The 22,269-nt window shown below is 37.3% G+C and overlaps 1 protein-coding gene across 6 annotated transcripts in view; it reads left to right on the forward strand.

The window, feature by feature from the left end:
• PTPN3 (protein tyrosine phosphatase non-receptor type 3) overlaps positions 1 to 22,269 on the forward strand; it is a 302,221-nt gene that overhangs the window by 171,471 nt on the left and 108,481 nt on the right. For 5 of the 6 annotated variants that reach the window (XM_072596700.1, XM_072596701.1, XM_072596699.1 and 2 more), the window contains one exon: positions 16,161 to 16,281. The exons of the other annotated variant lie outside the window; for it this stretch is intronic. In XM_072596700.1, coding sequence (XP_072452801.1) covers positions 16,161 to 16,281 — 121 coding nt within the window. The remainder of the gene's footprint in view (positions 1 to 16,160; positions 16,282 to 22,269) is intronic. 6 annotated transcript variants of the gene reach the window in all.

Below are 22,269 nucleotides of genomic sequence, written 5' to 3' on the forward strand. Positions count from 1 at the left end.
ATATGCATAGGCCTTAAAGATAGAGTATTGAATCTAAAAACTGCATGTCAAATTAAAGTAATCTATTGAAAAAAAGTTCACAATTAAAGAGATCACCACAGTTGGGGGTCAAGCAACTTCAGATCAGCAAAATAAGATGTTTGTTACTAATTAAATAGTAGGATAGTCTAGTTCTGTCATTATCTTTAATTGAGACAATAGAGTACAGTATATAAAATTTTATTAGAGATAGAAACAAATTAAAAGTTGAGATAATAATTATGTACATTACAATAGGGAAGAAGAAAAGAGTTAAGATTTATTTCTAGGCTTATTTACAAGGTTTGACAGGGGTGGGGAAGCCAAGGCAGTCAAAGATTTGCAAAATAAAACCCCTATCTGGCCAAAAAATGGTGAAACCCAGGGAGTTACTACTTTACAGGAAGAAAGCTTAACTAGATTTGTTCATTTTCAACAGTAGAAATTTTTTAAAAATTGTCAACAGTAGAAATTTTTGAGGGGGAGTTATTTGTCTAATCCTGTGGTTTAATCTCTGTAGGGGGAACTCCTGGTTCAAAAAGTCCCTGTACTAAAGCAGATAGGCAGCTAGTGGGTAATTCACAGTCTTGGAGAATACTCTAGAGCACCACGATGACTTGTCCAGAAATATGGTGCAGAGGCTTCCCCCAGGATGATGCTGCATCCCTAGCCATCCTGCTTGTCCTCTAGTGCTACTTTCAGATTCTCCCTATACCACCATCACTTGGCAATCTCTACTTATCACTTGATATAGATCTTTGCAGCTGCTACCCAGGCCTGTCTCCCTCCTTTCTAAAATTCCCTCTTTCACTATGCTGAGTCCTGCTCTCATACTAAGAGACTAGGATACCCATGTTACTGTTCTCTTAAATACCCCAGCTTGTTCATTCTTCCATCTTCTCAACTTATAGGACCTGCTCTTTTCTTCTTTCCCATCTTTGGACAGAGTTGGCCATATCTTTAACCTTGTCATCATTTTCAGGCATTTCATATGTTAAGAATTTCAGAATTCTTCAATCCTCTTTCTCTCTCCCCCATACTTTATATTTTCTAAACCTAGTCTTCATTTTTATTATTACTTCCAGTCTATCCACCCTGTAGTAATCTCCTTTCTTCTCAATCTTGATCCATTAGCTAACCAGTTCAGCTGGGTTCTGTCCTGTACTTTGGAATCCTCTGTTCCTTTGTTTTGTCACCAGTCATGTCTTACCAAACCTTAACCCTGGATTACTCTCACTGTCTGCATCCTGTGCCACTGAACAGATTTGGAAGAAGTCACAAAACTATGGTGACCGGATCTCCTATAAGTTTGTTATTTAATCACAAACTGAAACCCTCATTGAAACAAGTCGATCCTTCTTCTGCTCTCCAATTGAATCTTTATCTTACTCCCTACAGAGACTGTTCCAAAAATTCTCTTTCCTAGCTCTGTAGTATCACCCTCACCTCACATGCACATACACTCTTTCAGGTGAGGGCATTCCCTTTTAATTCACCAAAAAGAGCAAGAACATTAGCCATTAGCTCCCTCTTCTCCCTCTCTTCTTATCTTACATGCCTGTGTTTTCACCCCTCTCCACCTTTTCATCCTTCACTCTTTCCTTCTTTCCAGGGACTACCCTCTACTTGTGCCTTTCATCCGCTCCCCTCCCAGCTTCTCTAGCAAATTGCCCCCTCAATCATCTCCTCTTTGTAATCTTCAGGCTTTTTATCTGTTGGCTCCTTCTCTGTTGCTGACAAACACCCCCAAATAGCTTCCATTTTTAAAAAGTCTGATTAGATCTTAGCATCCCCACTATCATCTCAAATATTGCACCCCTTTCTCAGCTAAACTCCTTGAAAAAACTGTTTAAATTCAGTTCCCCTACTTCCTCTTTTTTCCCTAAACCTTCTATGTTCTGACTTTGACTCATTATTCCACTGAAACTTCTCTCTCTCCAGTTACAGTGGTTTCTGAATTGCCAAATCTCATGACTTTTTCTCAGTTGTCATCCTTCTTGACCCCCTGTTCCCCATTTGACACTGTTGGCTATCTTCGTCTTCTCCTAAATACTTTCTCCTCTCTGAGTTTTTATGATAATATTCTTCCTTGGTTCTCCTTCCACATATCTAATTGTTTTTCTTCAGTCTCCCTTGAAAGATCATTGTCTGTGACCCAGACTATGTATAGCCACAAGGGTATGTCCTAAACTCTTTTCTCTTTTTTTCTTTAATCTCTCACCTGATGATCTGATCTGTTCTGATGGCTTTCTTAAATTATTGTCTCTATGTAGATAACTCCCAGATATATAAATCTAGACCTACTTTTTCCCTTGAGTTCCAGTCTCATTTCACCAACTGCCTAATAGAAATTTTATTATGTCCCACAGACATCTGAAAGATACCATGACCAAAAATGAACTCTAATTAACTTTCCTCCCCAAACTCACCCCTCTTACCTACTTCCCTATTGTTATCATGAGTACCAGTATCCTTTTGGTTACCTAGGTTTGCAGCCTTGGTGTCATCCTTGACCTCTCACTCTCATGCACTGCACTAGGCAGTTGTCAATTAAAACTTTTTAAATTTTAGACTTAAATATTAAAACTTAAATACACAATAGAGAAAAGAAAAAGAAACAATATAAATTTAAATATTGAAACTTAAATACAAAATAAAAAAAAAGGGAAAAAGCATGTCATATGCATAGCAGAACATAAGAAATGATTTAAAATATGTAGCAATAAATTTCCATTTCAAAAAGGCCTATATAATAAATACTATGCATTGTGTTGAGAGCTGTCCATCTTTTTTTTTGCTTCCCTGTAAGTTTTCTTTTATTCTCTGCTGTGCACTTTTCACTTTGTTCTTTTTTTCATTCCACTCCCCACACCCAAGACTTCAGTTAAATGCAGATGTATATAGATATGTAGTCACCAATTTTTATTTCTCATATATATCTATGTGTGTGCATATACATGTATACGTATACATGTATATGCACACAAACACATGTATATGTCAGTATCCCCTTTCTCCATTCATATAGCCACCATCCTAGTTCAGACTCTGATTGCTTCTCACCAGGACCATTGTAGTATATTCCTAATTGATTTCCCTACCTCAAGTCTTTTCCTCTCTCAATCCAACTGCCAGAATGATTTTCCCAAAGGACAAGTCATACATATCACTCAGAGAGCTCTAAAGGGCTTCTTCTCACTCTAGGATGAAACATGAGTTCCTCAGTTTGGCATACCCAAATTGAGCCTTCTTTGTCTTTCTAATCTTACATATTAGGGCACCTAGGATAGAGCACCAGTGCAGGAGTCAGGAGGACCTGAGTTCAAATCTCACCTCAGACGTTTGACACTCACTAGCTGTGTGACCTTGGGCAAGTCATTTAACCCTACTTGCCTCATCCCGAGTCATCTCCAGTCATCCTGATGAATATATCTGGATTCAGATGGCTGTGGAGGAGAAGTGAAGCTGGTGACCTGCACAGCTCTCCCTCACTCAAAACAAAGTCAAGTACAAGTCATGTCATTATTTCGCTGATGGCATGGTCTTCTTCATCAACGAAGGATGAACACAGACCCAATCTTACACATTACTCCCCTCCACTAGACTGGTCAATGTACTGTTCTCATACAAAATGTTCCTTCTCTTGTGTATCTGTGCAGCACTGGCTGCCTCCCTGGTTAGAATGCTTTCTCTCCTCATCTCACATTCTCAATATCGATGGATTCCTTCAAGTCTCAGCTAAATGCCACCTTCTGTAGGCATCCTTCTGAGGTCCCTCAGTAACTAGAACCTTCTAAGATTGGCTTTCATCTGCTCTGTATGTATTTAGCATACTTTCATTAATGTAGAGTATGTGCTGTTTCCTGCATTTGAGCCTAATGGCTAGAAATCTCTAAAACTAGCTTAGGTCTACTCTCTGTATATTTTGTATGTACTTGTTTGTGCATAGTGTTTATGTTCTCTGCCCCAGGAGGGCAATAGACCCACTGAAGCCAGGAACCATTTTCACTTTTTATTCATGTACTTAATGCTTAGCACAGTACTTGGCAAATAAATGCTGAATAAATATTAAATAATTGATTGTTGATTGGTTGTTCAGACACAGATCATCTTAACTCCAAGGCTTAGTTTTCTGTCCCAATACCATGCTGCCTCTAGCAGGAGAAATAGTTATAGGGGAAAAAAGATGGTTTTACCTCTTAATTCATATTGAGAACAAAAATTCCAGGAGCAAATAAAATTTAATAACTATTAATGGTCTGATTTGTCCTATTAAAAGGAAAATAGTAATGAGATGGTTTTAAAAATGAAATATATTAAGATGTGGGCTAGAGGAAGAACATTCAGTGGAAAAAGATATACATAGATGTTAGAACATCAGTCTAAAAAATAAACTGCAATTTTTTAAAAAGGAAAGACAATAATATCTGATAAAACTGGATTCAAATTAGAAAACATCAAGAACATAAAAGGCTATTACACAGTGCTAAAAGGAACTTTAATGAATACTTCAATGTAATAATGTCAATTAATATATCAAACATTTCAAAATTAAAATAATAAAAGAGACATTAACAGCATAAGAAGCAATAAATAAGACTGTAACAATAGGAGATAGAAACATTTCATTATAAGAAATTAGAAATAAGAATTTTTTAAAATATAAGACTACATGGAGACTAAAAGTATTTCCATCAAATTGCTAAAAAGAAATTAGAAAGTTAAAAGAATATTTAAAATTGCAATGATAATACCATTTATCAAAATTTCTAAGATAGAGTGAAAACCATCATTTGATGCAAATTTGTGGTACTAGCTGCCTATAAAGGAGAAAAAGACACATGTAAGTCTGCCCATAAAGTCATTATAGAAGGAACAATATAATAGTGCAAAATAAAATAGAAAATGAGAGAATAAAGATAAAAATAAAATATTAAATTAACAAAATAAAAATTATCTTAAAGATGAGACCGTTAATAAGCTTAACCAAAAGAAGGAATGTAAAAACAAATTTTAAAAAATAAAAAGGATCCTGACAAGCAAAAAAAGAAATTTAGAATATCATCAGAGAATATTACATACAACTTTGTGCTAATCAGTGTGAAAAGTTCAGTGAAAAAGATGAGTACGTTACTGAAACTGCTAGAACAAGAAATAGTTCATTTGAATAAGCCAGTTTCACAACAAGAAATACAGTGAGTCATCAGTCAGTTATCGAATAAGTAATACCTGGCCCAGATGAGCTTATGGGTCAGTTTTTCCAAATTTTAAAAATAACAAATCTTACATTTCTAAATATCAAGAAAGAAGTTATGCTGTCATTCTTCTTGAGACAAACGTCATCTTGTTTCCAAGACCTGTTATTTAAAATACTAAACAAAATATTAGCAGATGGAATAATGCAACAGTTTAACGAAAATCATTCATTGTAACCATATTTATATTAGGCCTGCAGAGATGGTTTAGCATTCAGAAAAAATAAGTCTGCTATGTGATACTCAGAAGAAAAATAAGTGAATACAGTATCTATCTTATATTGAAAACTTTAAGAATAGTAGTTAGAGGAATTTTCGCACCATAGAAAATTTCTAACTAAAACCTAAAGATATTCCATGTAAGAAAATATTTAGCGTTTTCACTAAAAACAGGTCTAAAGCAAGCGTACCTGTTTTTACCACTTTAAGATTGTATCGTGCCAAGAATTTGATTTTTGTTTTGTTTTGTTTTTTGAGACCCATGTTTCCATTTTCCCCACGCTAGAAGTGCTGTATCCACTCCTATTGACTGACACAGAAACTTTGAGCTAGTCTGTTTCTGAACAGGACCATTTGCCCCCTTTATAAGCAGCCTGTTCTTCCTCCTGTTCTGAGGGGCTCTCGACATTGGTGCTGTACTTAGTACAGACCCTAAGGAGGACTTTTCAGAACTAGGGAACTCAGTAAATCCATCATCAGCCCCAACCTCCTCATTACTAGGGATTACAGGAATGTACCACTACCCCCAGCAGCAATTTGTAATAAAGCCAAAAAGGAAAAAGAAAAAAAAAGAAAACAGATTATCATAAAAAGCACCCAGATAGTACAATGGATAAAACTATAGGCCTAAGATAAGAAAGATGTGAGTTCAGTTCCAGCCTCAGACACTGTGTGACCCTGGGCAAGTCACTTTACCTTTGTGTACCTCAATTTCCTCATCTGTAAAAGGGGGAAAATAATAGTATCTAATATTTTAGAGTTGTGGTGAGGATCAAATGGGATAATAATTGTTAAATTAGCATAGTACCTGAAACTTAGTAAGCATTATATAAATATTAGCAGTTATTATTAGATAAGTTGTAATGAAATTTATGTGGAAAAACAAATGGGTAGCATTTTTGAAAGGTAAATTTGGGAGAGAAAAGTCAAAGAAGTTGTATTCATCCTCCCAGACGTTAAAATATAAGATGAAACAGTTCATATAAAAATTGTCTGGTAATGAGCAAGAAACTTGTCTTTTTAAAAAAGATGGGGGGAGGAGGAAGAGAAAAGATAGGTAGAACATAAGAGAATCCCAGAGATAAGACCAAATAGGTATAAAAAATAATAACTTGGTAACTTTTGGTAATTGTGATAGCAGCTAGAGAAAGAATTCATTACTTGACAAATTTAAGAACACTGGCTAGAACATGGCAATAAATAAATTTATATCTTTGCCTCATACCGTATACCAAAATCAATTCCATCTGGGTCCATATAATTTTTTTAAAATTTAAAAAAAATAAGAAAAACAATTTTTTAAAAAAAAGAGAGAATACCATTTATCTCCACTCTAGAGGGAAGATCATTTTTTAATGACTGAACATGTAAAAATTATTAGGTAGAAGGATTTTTTTACAAAAATAAAGTTCTACACAAGAAAATATCAAAATAAAAGTAGAAAAATTTTTGCTGCAAATATAATAGATAAATCATAATATTTAAAATTTGAGGAACTGAGATAATCCAAGTCACTTTTGCTTCACAGTCAAAGGATATGATCAGACTTTTAACACAGAGAATATCTCATAAATAATTTATTTTAAAAAATTCATTCTGACTCATGACCAAACCAACAAAACAACTTTAACAAAAAACAACTTTGAGGTGCCACTTCCTACCTATCTAGTTGACCTATCAAGTTGAGAAGTAACTAAAAGTACCACAATTATGTGGTGGCAGGATTTGGAGAAAGAGGGATGTTTATAGTTTTCTTAATAAAATTGCAAATTGGTGATACCTTTTTTTTTTGGCAATTTAGCAATACGTGATGAGTCGCACAAAAATTATATTCTTTGATCTACTGAAATCCCATCTTTGACAGGCACCATAAGTATTATCATTAATTATTAATGATATTAGTTGTATCATTATTATTTAATAAGAGTTTATGCTGGTAAAATACAAGTATAACATCTGCAATCAACAGAGAGCAAGGGCAAACACACAAGCATGTAGAGGAGAAAGAACAAATAAATAGGGAACAAATATTGTGTATTCATCAATAATCGTCCTCATTGGAGGAAGTTAGTCTGGGCTTACAAATGCCAGCATTAAGGATTCTCCTGATGCTAGTGATCAGATTTTTTTAGGTTTATGAGACATATTCCTATAGAGGAGGAATTGTCTGTGCTTTTTGTTCAGAACTATATACACACAAGGTAATTCCTGACCAAGCAGCTCTTTGCCCTTTTTCCTCAAATGCTCTGTTGTGGTGCTGCTTTTATGTCAGATCATTTGATAGAAGTTCAGGGAAATGTATGGTATACTTTTTTTAAATGATTTCTTTTTTTTAATTAATTTAATTTTTAAATTAGTTTTAAAAATTATTTTCTCTCCCTTACCCCTCGTTTCATTGGGGAAAAAACAGAAAGAAAATTCAGTGTGTCAAATATACACAATTAAGCAAAATAAGTTCTCTGGCCTTGTTCCTTCTGCACATTACATTCTTCATCTTGCTTGGTCCCCACACTATAGCCCCACTAATATTAGAGACCAGACAGAGTTATGCGCTTAGTTTGAAACTAGAATGGGATGACGCTTTTAATTCTACAGACATTTCTGAAGCACCTTCCAGTGCCAGTCACTCTACTAGGGAACTGGGAATACGAAGACAGAACCAAAATATATACTGCCCTCAACGACCTTAGATTCTCCTCTGATTGAACTTGGTTTTGAACCACATGATACATTGAAAAAAGCCCATAGATTAATGGAAGATGAGGTGGATCAGGACACTGAATTCCTCTGAGGTCAAGGTAAACAATTCCTATAGTGTGGTGATGAGGGAGGAAACCAAATGAACTTGAAATATTTTTTCCCCAGGGCAAGATACCGATTTATTAACAGTGATGTGTAAACTGTTAGTTAAGTGGGTCACACTGGCCACATCCAGCCAAAAAACTAGGGACTTGAGCACGATCAATTTATTAGTTAGGCTAACAGTAATCAATAAATTAGGTCAGTGTCCTCTTCCAGTGACCAGAGACCTTGAGTGAAGGCTGATAGGGTTTTTTGAATCTACTTGTGTCTTCCTTCTGATTGACCTGACACTACGTTATTTGTTTTTTTCCCACAAAAATTTGAATTCAAAATTTTCTTCCCCTCTCTCCATACCCCCCACCCCACCTCATCCATCCCTTCCTCCAGTCTGTCCTCCCTTCTATTACCTACACTTCTTCCATCCCCCTTCCCCTCTATTTTCCTGTAGGGCAAAATAGATTTCTATACTCTATTGCCTATGTCAATTTCCAGTTGCATGCTAAAACAATTTTTAATATTCATTCTTAAAGCTTTGAGTTCCATATTCTCTCCCTCCCTCCCCACCCACCCTCATTGAGAAAACAAGCAATTCGATATAGGTCATACATGTGTAATAATACAAAGCACTTCCATAATAGTTACGTTGTAAAAGACTAACCACATTTCTCTTGGTCCTGTCCTGCCCTCCATGTCTTCCATTCTCTCCCTTGACCTGTTCTCCCACAATAGTGTTTGCTTCTGATTATCCCTTTCCCCAATTTGTTATCCCTTCTATTATCTTCCCTCTCCTATTCCCTTCCCCTTTGCCTTCCTGCAGGGTAAAGTAGATTTCCATATCCAATTGGGTGTATATTATTCCCTCCATAAGCCAAATCCCATGAGAGTAAGGTTCAATTATTTCCTTTCATCTCCCCCCCTTTCCCCTCTACTGTAGAAGCTCTTTCTTCCCTCTTGTATGTGAGGTGATTTGCTACATTCTACCTTTCCTTTTCTCATACTCCTAGTACTTTCCATTTAACAATAAATTTTATTTTTTAAGTATTCTCCCTTCATATTCAGCTCACTCTGTGCCCTCTGTCTATGTGTGTGTGTATACATGTATATATACACATACATATACACACGTACATACATATATATGCATATACATACACACACATACATATAAATGCACACTTACACCCATGTATATATACATACCTACACATATATAATATACATATACATACTTACCCATACACACCTACATATATATTTTCCCTCTAACTAACCTAATACTGAAAAAGGTCTCATGAGTTACAAGTATCATCTTTCCATGTAGGAATGCAAACAGTTCACCTTTATGAGTTCCTTAAGGCTTCTCTTTGCTGTTTACCTTTTCATGTTTCTCTTGATTCTTGTATTTGAAAGTCAAATTTTTGATTCATCTCTAATCTTTTCAACAAGAATGCTTGGAAGTCCTCCATTTCATTGAAATTCCACTTTTCCCCTGAAGTATTATACTCAGTTTTGCTGGGGAGGTGATTCTTGGTTTTAATCCTATCTCCTTTGACCTCTGAAATATCATATTCCAAGCGCTTCGATCCCTTAGTGTAGAAGCTGTGTTAGTTATCCTGATTGTATTTCCACAATACTTGAATTGTTTCTGTCTGACTGCTTGTAATATTTTCTCTTTGGCTTCAGAACTCTAGAATTTGGCTACAATATTCCTAGGAGTTTTCCTTTTGGGATCTCTTTCAGGAGGTGATCGTTGAATTCTTTCCATTTCTATTTTACCCTATGGTTCTAGAATATCAGGGCAGTTTTCCTTGATAATTTCTTGGAAAATGATGTCTGAGCTCTTTTTTTGAATCATGGTTTTCAAGTAGAACAATAATTTTTAAATTCTCTCTCCTGGATCTATTTTCCAGGTCAGTTGTTTTTCCAATGAAATATTTCACACTGTCTTCTATTTTTACATTCTTTTGGTTTTGTTTTATAATTTCTTTGTTTCTCATAAAGTCATTAGCTTCCGTCTGCTTCATTCTCATTTTTGAAGAACTATTTTCTTCAGTGAGCTTTTGAACCTGCTTTTCTAGTTGGCTAATTCTGCTTTGTAAAGCATTCTTCTCCTCCTTGGCTTTTTGGACCTCTTTTGCCATTTGGGTTAGTCTATTTTTAAAGGTGTAATAACACCTTTTTGGGGGTCTCCTTTAGCAAGCCATTGACTTGCTTTTCATGATTTTCTTGCATCTCTCTCATTTCTCTTCCCAATTTTTCCTCCACCTCTCTTACTTGATTTTCAAAACCCTTTTTGAGCTCTTCCATGGCCTGAGACCACTGCATATTTATGTTGGAGGTTTTGGGTTTATGAGCCTTGACTTTTATGTCTTCCTCTGATGGTATACTTTGTTCTTCCTCATTCAAAAGGATGGAAGAAAATACTTTTTCACCAAGAAAGTAACCTTCTATCATCTTATTTTTTTCCCTTTTTGGTCATTTTCCCAGCCAGTTACTGGACTTTTGAGTCCTTTGCCAAGTGGAGGGTATACTTTAGGGACCTGTAAGTTCTCATTCCTCCAAGGTGGCACAATCAAGGGAGAGGAGTTTACTCCTCTCCTGCACTGCACTTTGGTCTGTGAGCAACCACAAGCACTCTTTTCTCTCAAGAACTGTGAGTAGGATTCCCTCTCCAAAGCCATCACTAGCTCCACCATGCCAGTGCTCCTCCTCACTCCAGGACTGCCACTCAGGATTGAGACCCAGAACAGCAGCTCAATTCCCCCAGGGTCTTTAGGCCAAGGCCTCCAAAAGTGGACACTTCTACCACAGTGGCTGCTGCCACCCTGGGGCCATGGCTGGACCAGACTGCACAGCCCTCTCACCCAGGTGAAAAAGCTTTCTCACTGACCTTTGAAGCTGTCTTGGTGTTTGTGGGTTGAGAAATCTGAGAACCACAGCTGCTACCTGTGATTCCGTGCCCTGAAACCTGCTCCAGTCTTGTCAGTGTTGTGCCACATGGCCCAGGCTGGGCTGTGCTCTACTCTGAACCTGGTGTGATAGACCTTCCTGTGAGGCTTCCAAGCTGTCTTGGGCTGGAAATCTCTTTCACTTTGTCATTTTATGACTTCTGCTGCTCTAGAATTTGTTTAGAGTCATTTTTTACAGGTATTTTATGGGCTGTGGGGGGCGAGCTAGAGCAGATCAGGCTTTCTACTCTGCCATCATGGCTCCGCCCACTCCCACTCTGAATTTGAAATATTAATGGGAAGTTAATACAGTTTCATGGAGGCAGCTAGGTGGCTCAACAGAAAGAATGCCAGCTTTGGAGTTTGAACCTGAGTTCAAATCTAGCCTCAGACACTTACTAGCTGTGTAACCCTGGGCAAGGCACTTAACCCTGTTTGCCTTAGATTCCTCATTTGTAAAGTGAGATGAAGAAGGAAATGACAGATCGCTCTCAGTATCTTTGCCAAGAAAACCCCAAGTGGGGTCATGAAGAGTTGGACATGAATAATTGATCAGAAAAAAAAATACAATTTCATATGTATCTCCATTATGTGGTGAGATGGAACTTGTTATCGGACTATAATAATGAAAAGCTACTGTGAAATGAGATACATCTCTAAGGTCTGTTCTCTGTCCTGGTTAGACCAAGTGCTATGTTTTAGAATAGACATTGACATGGTAGATTGAAGCCAACGTGGGTGTGGCTATGAGCAGGGATCCAGGATAGTCAGAGGACCGAGAACTATGCTGTAAAAGCCAGCTTTCCAATCTAGTACTTCTAGATAAGGAAGAAAGACTGGTTATCTTTTTTTTTTTTTGTTCTATATTTCTTACCCAGAAGGAATGAAGCAGAAATACTTCAGGGATGAAGGAAAGTTGTGGTTGATATCTTCAAGTACTTGGAGGACTTTCTGTAGCAGAGGCATTAGATTTGTCTTGTTCTTTCTTAAAGAACTGACATGTAGGAACAATGAGTGAAATTGAAAAGGCAGATTTTAGCTCAATGTAAGGAAGAACTTTCTAATAATGAGACCTATTTAAGAATGGACAGCTTTCCCCATTCCTGGAGTTGAATGATGATTCTTTGTTGAGGATGTTGGGCATTCCTTTGTGACTGTAGATTGGGCTGACTGACTATTGAGAGTCCTTTCAACTCTGAGCGGTTTCTGTATGGGGATATTAGGGCTCATAGAGTTGGGGTGCCTTGTCTTGCCAGGAATCATATAGATGGCAGAGCTATGGCTCAAGCTTAGGCCTCCTACTCCAAATGGCAGATCTGTTGTAATTGCTACCACATCATACTGTATCCCACCCCAATAGTTTGCTGGTACAATTGCAGATTGGCATGATCTTTTTTATCACAATCTGGTAAAAGGTGAAAAGTAACAAAAGTAATTCTGCTCTTTGACCCATTGAAATCTCATCATTGAGAAGTACCATAAGAATGTTATTTCCCACCTCCTAACCCTAACTAATGGGCTGTTTGGGGAAATATTCCTCCAAAGATAATTACAATGCATTTTATCTTGCATATTAAGAGAATTATAAAAAACAGTGCTATGAGAGGTCGGTGGGACAAGGTTGTTTGTAAGCACTGGGTAGAGGATCAGGTAGAGGAGATGGCATATGAATTGGGTTTTAGAGGATGGGAAAGAGTTAGCCATGGGAACTGAACAAGAGGGCACACACTTCAGGAATAACAATAAAAACATGGATGTATGAGGTTGCAGTGCAGTTTTTGAGTGGTGACTAAAGCAAACAGGGTTAAATGATTTGTTTGTGGTCCCACAGCTAGTAAGTGTCAGTGGGCATGGGGCAGGTAGACCTGGATCTGGTGTCAGGAAGACCTGAGTTCAAAGTTGATCTCAGATATTTATTTGCTGTGTGACCACAAGCAAGTCATTTAACCCTGTTTGCCTCAGTTTCCTCACCCATAAATTGAGCTAGAGAAAGAAATGACAAATCACTCCAGTATTTTTGCGAAGAAAACCCCAAATCAGGTCATAACAAGTCTGATAGGAATGAAAAATAACTAAACAACAGCAACATTGTTTAGACAGCAGTTTTTAGAAAAGATGGGAGCTTTCTGGGACAAAAAAAGCTCAAAATGGTATGTGGCAGCCAAAAAAAAAAAAAACCCAGCTAAATCTGCTTTTAGACTCCATTAGGAAAGGCAGAGCTTCTAGGAATAGAGAGGTAATGGTCTCTGTACACTGCCCTAGTCAGAAATGGTCTTCACTTCTGGATACCCCATTTTGGGAAGAACATAGATAAGATGGAGAACTGCTATAATACACAGAAGGCTTGGGCTCAAATCATGGGAGATCCAGATAGTAAGAAACACAATGTCATAGCAAAAAAAAAAACAAAAACCATACCTTTTACTGAATGGGAATGAGCTCACATATCGAGCAGCAGAGGGAAGCTCTGGGGTAAAGACCCCACACAATGGGCACCTATACAGTAAACTTCCAGTATCACTTCTTTGAGCCAGTGTGAAGCTTTGATGAACGAATCAGTGCACTCCCCTTTTCTTCTGATCATCTGTTGCTATGCAACCTAGATCCTTGTCAGTCTACAGGCCGTTATTACAGATAAAGGGGTTCAACTGGTTGGCCAGATTCAGGCATCAGTCATTACCTGCTGCCTGGGTTCAGAGGGTAGTTACAACTGTAGTAGAAACCAAGAGAGCATCTCTTTGTTCACCTTGTCTTTCCGTATAGAGTTTCCTGCAAATTTCCTTTCTTCTATCTAGAACATCTCAAGAAGGATAACTAGGGTGGTGGATGTCCATACCACATAAAGATTGGGTTTAAAGGAATTTAGGGAGAAGACTCAGAACATAAGAGCTGTCTTTAGATATTTGAAGAGCTGCCATGTTGAAGAGGGGTTGAGCTTATTCTACTTGGCAGAACTTAAGACAGCAGAGCTGGGGGCTGCAAAGCTTAAAATTTGGTCCTGTGTAAAGAAGAATTTCTTGCCAATTAGGGCTATCTAAAAATTCAATGGGTTATGTTAGGTTATAGATTTAGAGCTAGAAGGAATTTATTTTTTAATAGTATTTTATTTTTTCCAATTACATGTAGAGAGAATTTGTACATGTACAGTAATGTAAAACCTATTTCCACATTAGTCATGTGAAAAAAAAGGAAAAAAAACATATAAAAAAGTGAAAATAGTATGCTTTGATCTGCATTCAGATTCCACAGTTCTTTCTCTGGATGTAGACAGCATCATGAGTTTTTTAATTCTTTTCGATCATTGAATTGCTGAGAAGAGCTAAGCTAGTCATAATTGATGTACATAGTTTTACAATGTTGCTGTTACTGTACAACAGTGTTCTTCTAGTTCTGCTCGCTTCACTCAGCATCAGTGCTAGAAGGAATTTAGAGACCATTGATTGAGTCCAATGTCCTCATTTTACGCATGAGAAAGTAAAGGCACAGAGAGATCAAGTGACTTTCTCAGGGTCACACAACAATTAAATATTTGAGGAGACATTTGAACCCAGAGGCCTTTGGCACACTGCTCTCCTGACACACACACACACACACACACACACTCACACACTCACACACACTCTTTCTCTCTCTCTCTCTCTCTCTCTCTCCCCCCCCCCTCTCTCTCCCCCCCCTCTCCCTCCCTCACCTGGGTGGCTTCTGAATGAGTTCATTGCTCTCAGCTGTGATTGAACTGTTCCCAAGGAGGAGAGGAGAGAGAGCTTGCAGTCCACACACACAGAGGTCATGTATCATAGGAGTTTAACACAATTGGGGAACAAAGGAATGGGTTAGCAGGAGAACAGAGGCAGGGCACAAAACATGCATGTGAATTGTCAGGGTATCAAATCAGCACAATTGAGTGAGAATAAAGATACCCCCCCCCCCAAAAAAAGAATACTGTGGCATCGCAGGGAAGGGTTTGTCATCAGCAAAGATGAGCCCTGAGGAGACAAGACTCAGATGAGTAACATAAATGAAGAGGAACTCCCTAGGTTCTTAAAGAGAAATTAGGATTTAGTTCTGGCACTTGAAAACAGCAATAGCTTATTTGGAAGAAACAGAAGCAGTAGAAGAAGGGGCCATAACCCTGTATGCCAACAAGCTATCTCTCCTCCTTGGAGATAGATTAGCATGAGGATAGAAAATTATTAGAAAGTACTTAGGATCAAGGGAGAGAGAAGCAGATATTACACAGGCTAGTACAGGCTAGGGAGAGGATTAAAAAAATGTCCCCCAATAGAGATTTCAAATTTAGGACTAAAGTAATTAATGTAATAGTGTTTGTATGTAGGTTTGTGTAGTGTGTTAGATATAGAAAGATATGTGTATGTGTAATTGTTTTTGTTGAGGCGTTTTCAGTCATGCCTGAGCCCATTTGCCGTTTCCTTGGCAAAGATATGGGAGTGGTTTGCCAATTTCCTTCTCCAGCTCATTTTACAGATGAGGACATTGAGGCAAACGTGAGTTAAGTGACTTGCCCAGGGTCACACAGCGAGGAAGTGTCTGGGGCCAGATTTGGATTTTTGAGTGTAATGCTGCCATGTTATTTCTGAGGGAGGTTTTTTATTTGTCTGTACCCAGGATCTAAGCCAAAACTGCTGTAGTACTGTGTGTGGTAAAATGTAATGAATATTTCCAGTTCACCTGTCAGCAGTGAATATGGTAAGGACCTAGTGCAAAGGGGAACTTTCCTCAGATTCATCCTGGCTCTCAGCAGTGACGGGAACTCCTCATTGCGTGCATGTAGCAAGGAGTGTTTGTTAGTCTCATTTACAAAACCACTGATGCTTCTGTTGTTATCTTCTATTAGTATAGACTGTCTGAATAAAAGATTAAATTAATCATTATTTCCCCTCTCCCTTTTTTTTCTTAATAGCTCACTTTGGAGACCATAACTCTTCACTGCATCTTTCAGGATATCTTTCCGATAGCCAGTTTATACCAGATCAGAATAAAGACTTTGTAACCAGAGTAGAGTCACTTCATGAACAGCACAGGTAATCCCTCACTAAAGCAGAATCATTTCACGTGCATCATTGATTATTTTAATAACTTAGTTCTAGATGTGTTTAGGCATTATATAATGTGACTTGTATGATCTTATCTTACCTCTGGCTCAGGAATTATTTTAAAAGGATGTTGGATGGAGTTAGCATGTTGGAGCTCTATTTGTGTAGACTAGTGCTCAGAAGGGGCAGCTACATGGCACAGTGGATAGAGGGCCAGGCCTGAAATCAGGAAGACCAGAGTTCAAATCTGACCTCAGATACTTACTAGCTGTGAGATCCTGGGGAAGTCACTTAACCCTATTGGCCTTAGTTTCCTTATCTGTAAAATGAGTTGGAGAAGGAAATGACAAACCATGCCAGTATCTTTGCCAAGAAAACCCCAGATGGGGTCACAGAGTCAGACACAACTGAACAGCAGCAAGAAGTGGTTCTGAGAGCCTCTCTTAGGGGCAAAGTAACTAATACCTGTTCACTTGACATTAGTCAGTGCTGGAAAATGACTGTTTTTGCTTTAACCCAGTGTAGATTATAGTAAAAATAATGTGACAAATTTTATTTTAAAATGACTAAGTGAGCCTGTTTTCCTATTAAGACATCTGTCTTTATAGCCTAACTCCTAATAGAAATAAGCATTTCAAAAGTTGTCTCGGCTGCCATTTTGTTTCAATATGATAGGCTAATGCACTGACTGAATTTATGTTATATCTTGATACCCGTTAGTATTTTACCAAGTTTAGCAAAAATCAGCCAATTCCTTCTTGAGTTACTATGAAATTAGTAAACAGACGTGTAAAATGATAAGTCAAAACTGACTTCATTTAATTAAAAATTACTTTCACAGTAGGCAAAACTCAATAAACTAGAAGTTATGGCCTCAGTATCCTACACAAAGAAGAAAGGCCAAGGAAAAGCAATTGCCTACAAGTCATGCCCATCTGTGCTCAAAAGCTTCTTGTCTAAAACCTAAAAATAACAAAGCCTCTAGAAAGAAAAGAGAATTTAAAATTGAATTCAGGCTCTGGCTACTAAAGTGCTTTCTGTGATCTTGAACAATTGAAAAAAAAAAAGGCAGAACTACCTAGATTGTGAGCTAATTGTCCTTGAGACTGGCCTTTCCATGCTTGGAGAAGGATCAGATTATTGGGTCATGACGCCTTCAATATCACGTAATGGCTCTGTCACTCAGTTTCCTTATCTGTAAAATGAGGGTGTTGTGCTTAATCCATCAAGGCCTTTCTAGTACTGGCATTCTTTTAATACCACAACTTCACATATGTTAGTTTCAGAAATATAAAAGACCCCTGAGACCATAATAGACCTGATCCTGCTTTGTTGGGCAGCTCTGTCTCCAGGGCTTTAATTCAATCTATAAGATTTGGACTAAGATCTTTTCAATTTAAAAATTGTTGACATTCGTGAATTTGAATCTATAAAAACTATCTAGCAGATGTATATTAGATTTTTCCTTATACTGGTAAGTAGGTGGCACAATGGATATATATCCACCAGGCCTAGAGTCAGAAGATCCAAGTTCAGAGGTGGCCTCAGAAACTTACTAGCTTTATGACTCTGGGCAAGTCACTTGCCACAAATCTCTGTGTGCCTCAGTTTTCTCATCTGCAAAGTGAGGATAATAATAGAACCTATCTCAAAAGCTTGTTGTGATACCAAATAAGGTAATGTAAGTAAAGAGCTTACTTAGCACAGTGCCTGTCACATAAATAGGTGCTGTATAAATATCATCAGTATTATTATGATTAATCTATTTATCTCTCATTTTCTTTTTTAAATTTTATTTCTCAGTTTATTGTTTTTTTCAGTCATGTCTGACTCTTTGTGACCTCATGGAGAAGTCCATAAGATTCTCATGGCAAAGATACTGGAGTGGTTTACCATTTCTTTCTCCTCTGAGGCAAATGGGGTTAAGTGATTTGCCCAGGGTAACACAGCTAGTAAGTGTCTGAGGTTGAATCTGAACTCAGATCTTCCTGACTCCAAGCCAGTGTTCTAGCCACTGCACCACCTAGGTGCCGATTTTTTTTTTTAAACACGTGTTTATTTTTTTCTCCCAGGGAAGCTAGATGGCACATTGGATAGAGTGTGGGGCCTGAAGTCAGGAAGACTCATCTTTCTAGGTTCCAATCTGGCCTCAGACACTTACTAGATGTGTGACTCCGGGCAAGCCACTTAACCCTGTTTGCCTGAGTTCCTCATCTGTAAAATGGTCTGGAATGGAGAAGGAAATGGCAAACCACTCCAGTATCTTTGCCAAGAAAACCCCAAATGGGGTCATGAAGAGTTAAACATAACTGAACAACAACAAATTTTTTCCCTTACTTCCCCAATTGATTTTAAATTTTTTTAAATTTTCAGTTCTGAATTCTCTCCTTTTTTCCTGCTCCTTATTTACCCATTGAGAAGGCAAGAAATACAATACTGGTTATACCCACTTCTTCAATAGAAAGAAAAACAAAACCCTCATAAAAATGCATAAACAGGCAGAACAATTTGTCTCTCATTTTCCAAGAATTTCTAAAGCTTGCTGCTCTAATATCTTTACCTTTAATAGAACAGTGCATTTTATCTGAAGGAGGAAAAAATTATTTCGGTTTTATTCTGCTAGCTAAGAGATTTTAAAAAATTACTTCTCAGTTGCATATTTATTACTAAAGAAAGGGACAGGACCTGTGATTTCTTTGGCATGGGGAACTCCCAAACAGAATTCCTTCTACCAGTGCAGATTAGCACCTTCTCTACAACTTAAAGTCTTAGAGAGTTGCCTAAAATACTGAGAGATTGAACTTGAACCCAGGCTCTGAAGCCAACTCTCTATCCACTTTGCCATGTGGTGTCTCATATTTATTATTACCTTTTAAAAATTATTCCTTTAACAAGTAATTATATTTTAAAAGATTCTCTAGTTTTCCACATTTCCAGTCAACATTCATTTGAAATTTTTGATTTGTCTCCTTACTACATATGGGAAATTTTTGAGAAAGGCTTTCAGTTCAGTTCCCTTTTAACACAGTTAAAATCATCAGATACAAGTTAAGTGTTTGTTTTCTCTGGCTAGGGTTCAGCTTGGAGGCATATCCAGATGGTGATTAATTTCTCATCAGCACCTTTGCCACCATCTGGATGCTGCTGCTAATTTAAGGTATCATCAGCCTGATAATTTGACCTTTTCCTAGCCATGGGATAGTAAGTCTGAAGACATTGAGCTCAAAACCCAGAAATTGTTGCCTTTTCTATTAAAAAAAAACTACTAAAACAATTATATAAAATTAAAAAAATTGATAAAGTACGTTTAAAATAATATGAAGATTTAACCATTTATATCTATTTCCATTAACAGTTTCCATAATGGGTGGAATTTATATTAAAACTTTTTAGGAAAAATTTGTGGCTCAATGTAAGGAAGATAGACTTCTGGTTAGAGGGATTTTTTTGCTTTTTATTTTAATGGAATGGCTTTCTCATTAGGTAGTTATTTCTTCATCAAATGATTCAAGCAGAATCGGGATTCAGGGATCTTTTCATTAGCTGAGACATTGAGCTAAGTGAGCATTAGTATCTTTTTCAAATCTGAGATTTGAAAATCAGAATTCTAAATAAGAGGCATACCTTTAAAAATGGGAAAATGCTACATACTCATAAGTACCTTCTATTAGGTAGATTACTTTTGATAGATTACTCTGGTACTTGACTCGTCTCCAATTCTAAGCAGAACTCATGTTCTTGATGGTTGGTTTTGTTGTTGGTGTTTTTAAAGATCCTAGATCTTCCTAAAGCATGGATTTTCCTTAGTTTGGACTTAAGGCTTAGTCTCTTGAGGCATCCAACATGACCTCAGTTTTCTCCAGAAATTTAAGGTATCACTTTTGATACTTCCTTTTTTAAAAAAAAAATGAGTCCTAGAGCCAGCTCCTGGGTATAAAACTAGGTATTCTTTATGGAATCTGATTTGTAAAACAATAATAATCATTCTTTGTGCCCTTTCCCCTCAAGATCAATCAAAACATGCCCAGTTCATCCCACCCCATAAAGCTATAACATCCCTGATAACAAAACCTTTCCCCTATTGCTCCTTTTTTTCCTGTCACGGCTTTTGGGTGCAGTATGAGACTAGATCATTTACTGTCCTCAATCCCTTATATTTCTGAAGAATAGTTTTATGTACATTTTTAAATCACTCCTGTTCCTAGTGACTTTTAAAAACCTGAGTTTCTCCCTCATTGGGATTTCCCTTCTTTGTGTGGATCTTAGGAATAATAATGTTGACAGTATAAAATTGATATTATGATTTTATTGTCATAAAGGGTTTCATTGAAAAGCAGGTTATATTTTTCTCAAGCATTAATGGCATGATTGAGAGTTAAGCTCCTCAAAAAGGCAACAAATTGTAGATCAGTCAGTAAAGGACAAGATACAAAAATTGTACTCTTCTGTATTTATTTAAAATTATAAGATTCTTTCAGATACTAAAATATCTCAAATGTGCAAGGTACTATCAAACATATATAAGGCACATCCAGAATATAATTGTATTGTGTAATAAATTTCACCCCAAAATAGCATGTTTCTACAGTAAACATTAGATATTTGTATTCATATGGAAAAGTGTATTTTAGTGAATAGGTTGTTGTTGTGTTCGTCCTTGGTTTTCGAAGAGGACCATGACATCAGAGAAATGATGACATGCCTTGCACTTGACTTTGTTTTGAGTGAGGGAGGGCTGTGCAAGGTCACCAGCCTCACTTTCTCCTTCTGAGTCATCTGGATCCAGTGACTGAATATTCATCAGTATGACTGGAGAAGACCCAGGATGCAATGGGAGACCTCGGCTTTTTAGGCTCACAAAGTGAGGTAATGCCCATTCAGTGACTAGACCTCTTTAAAAAGTAGTCGGGGGATGGCCCCTTTAATAGAAAAGAAACCAATAAATAGATAAATCACACTCAGAGGGGCAGGAGCCTCATTTAGTGAATAGAATATTTTGGTGAATTCAGTTAATCAGTAAACATTTATTAAGAGTTTATTATATGCCAAGCATTGGAGTTATAAATACAAATAAAAACAAAGCCAGTCCCTGCACTCATGGAAAATACAACCAGGAAGACTTGGGTTATAAAGTCCTGCCTCTGACAGACATAATGGCCGTGTGACTGTGGTCAAGAAACTTTCAACCCACTCTCCAAGACTATAAGATGCCAATGTCTATTAGCATTGGTTGAGAGGAAGTTTATTCAGTGGGAGTCTTCTACTAAAGGAAATCATAGGTCCATTAAAATAGATAAGTACACATCTACATGCGATAGTCTGTGTCATGGTAGACAAAAGACAGGCCTTCTATTCAGTTTAAACTTTACCTCTGATAAACTGTGGGTGAAAATGAGCAAGTCAATTATCTTCTCAGTGTTCCAGACAATTTTTTGAGGCTTTAAGCTACAGAATTATCCATCTCCATTGAAGGAGTCGGTACACTTGAAGCACACTGCACTGACGAAATCACAGGTTTGAAAATGACACCTGAGTGGCCAAACGTGTGTGTGTGTGTGTGTGTGTGTGTGTGTGTGTGTGTATGTGTGTTTCTCTCCTTTTGGCAGTTTATAACCTCTAGGACTTCTTTGGAGATGGCTATGGCCTTTTGAAATACATATTAGATGAAGTGTAAACTGATGGATTCTTTTCTTGTATTTCCCTGTAGCAATTAAACGCATTCATGATCATCCCATCGATGTTAGAGTAGTCTCAAAATACTGTATATACATGCACACGTGTTCTTGTTAATTCTTTTCAATAGGAGAATCCCTTCTTGTCACTATTTTAAAAGAAAGAATTAACTAGGCATTTCTAGGCATTTGTAGTTGCTCAGATTTGGGCCAAATTAAACCAGAATAAGAGTTAAGTGTTGACTTTGTTGATAGGCACAGGTATATTTCAAACTCTAAAAGCTGAAAAGAAAGGACCAAGTTG

Source organism: Notamacropus eugenii, chromosome 3 (genome assembly GCF_028372415.1).
Source record: "Notamacropus eugenii isolate mMacEug1 chromosome 3, mMacEug1.pri_v2, whole genome shotgun sequence".
NCBI lineage: Eukaryota > Metazoa > Chordata > Mammalia > Diprotodontia > Macropodidae > Notamacropus > Notamacropus eugenii.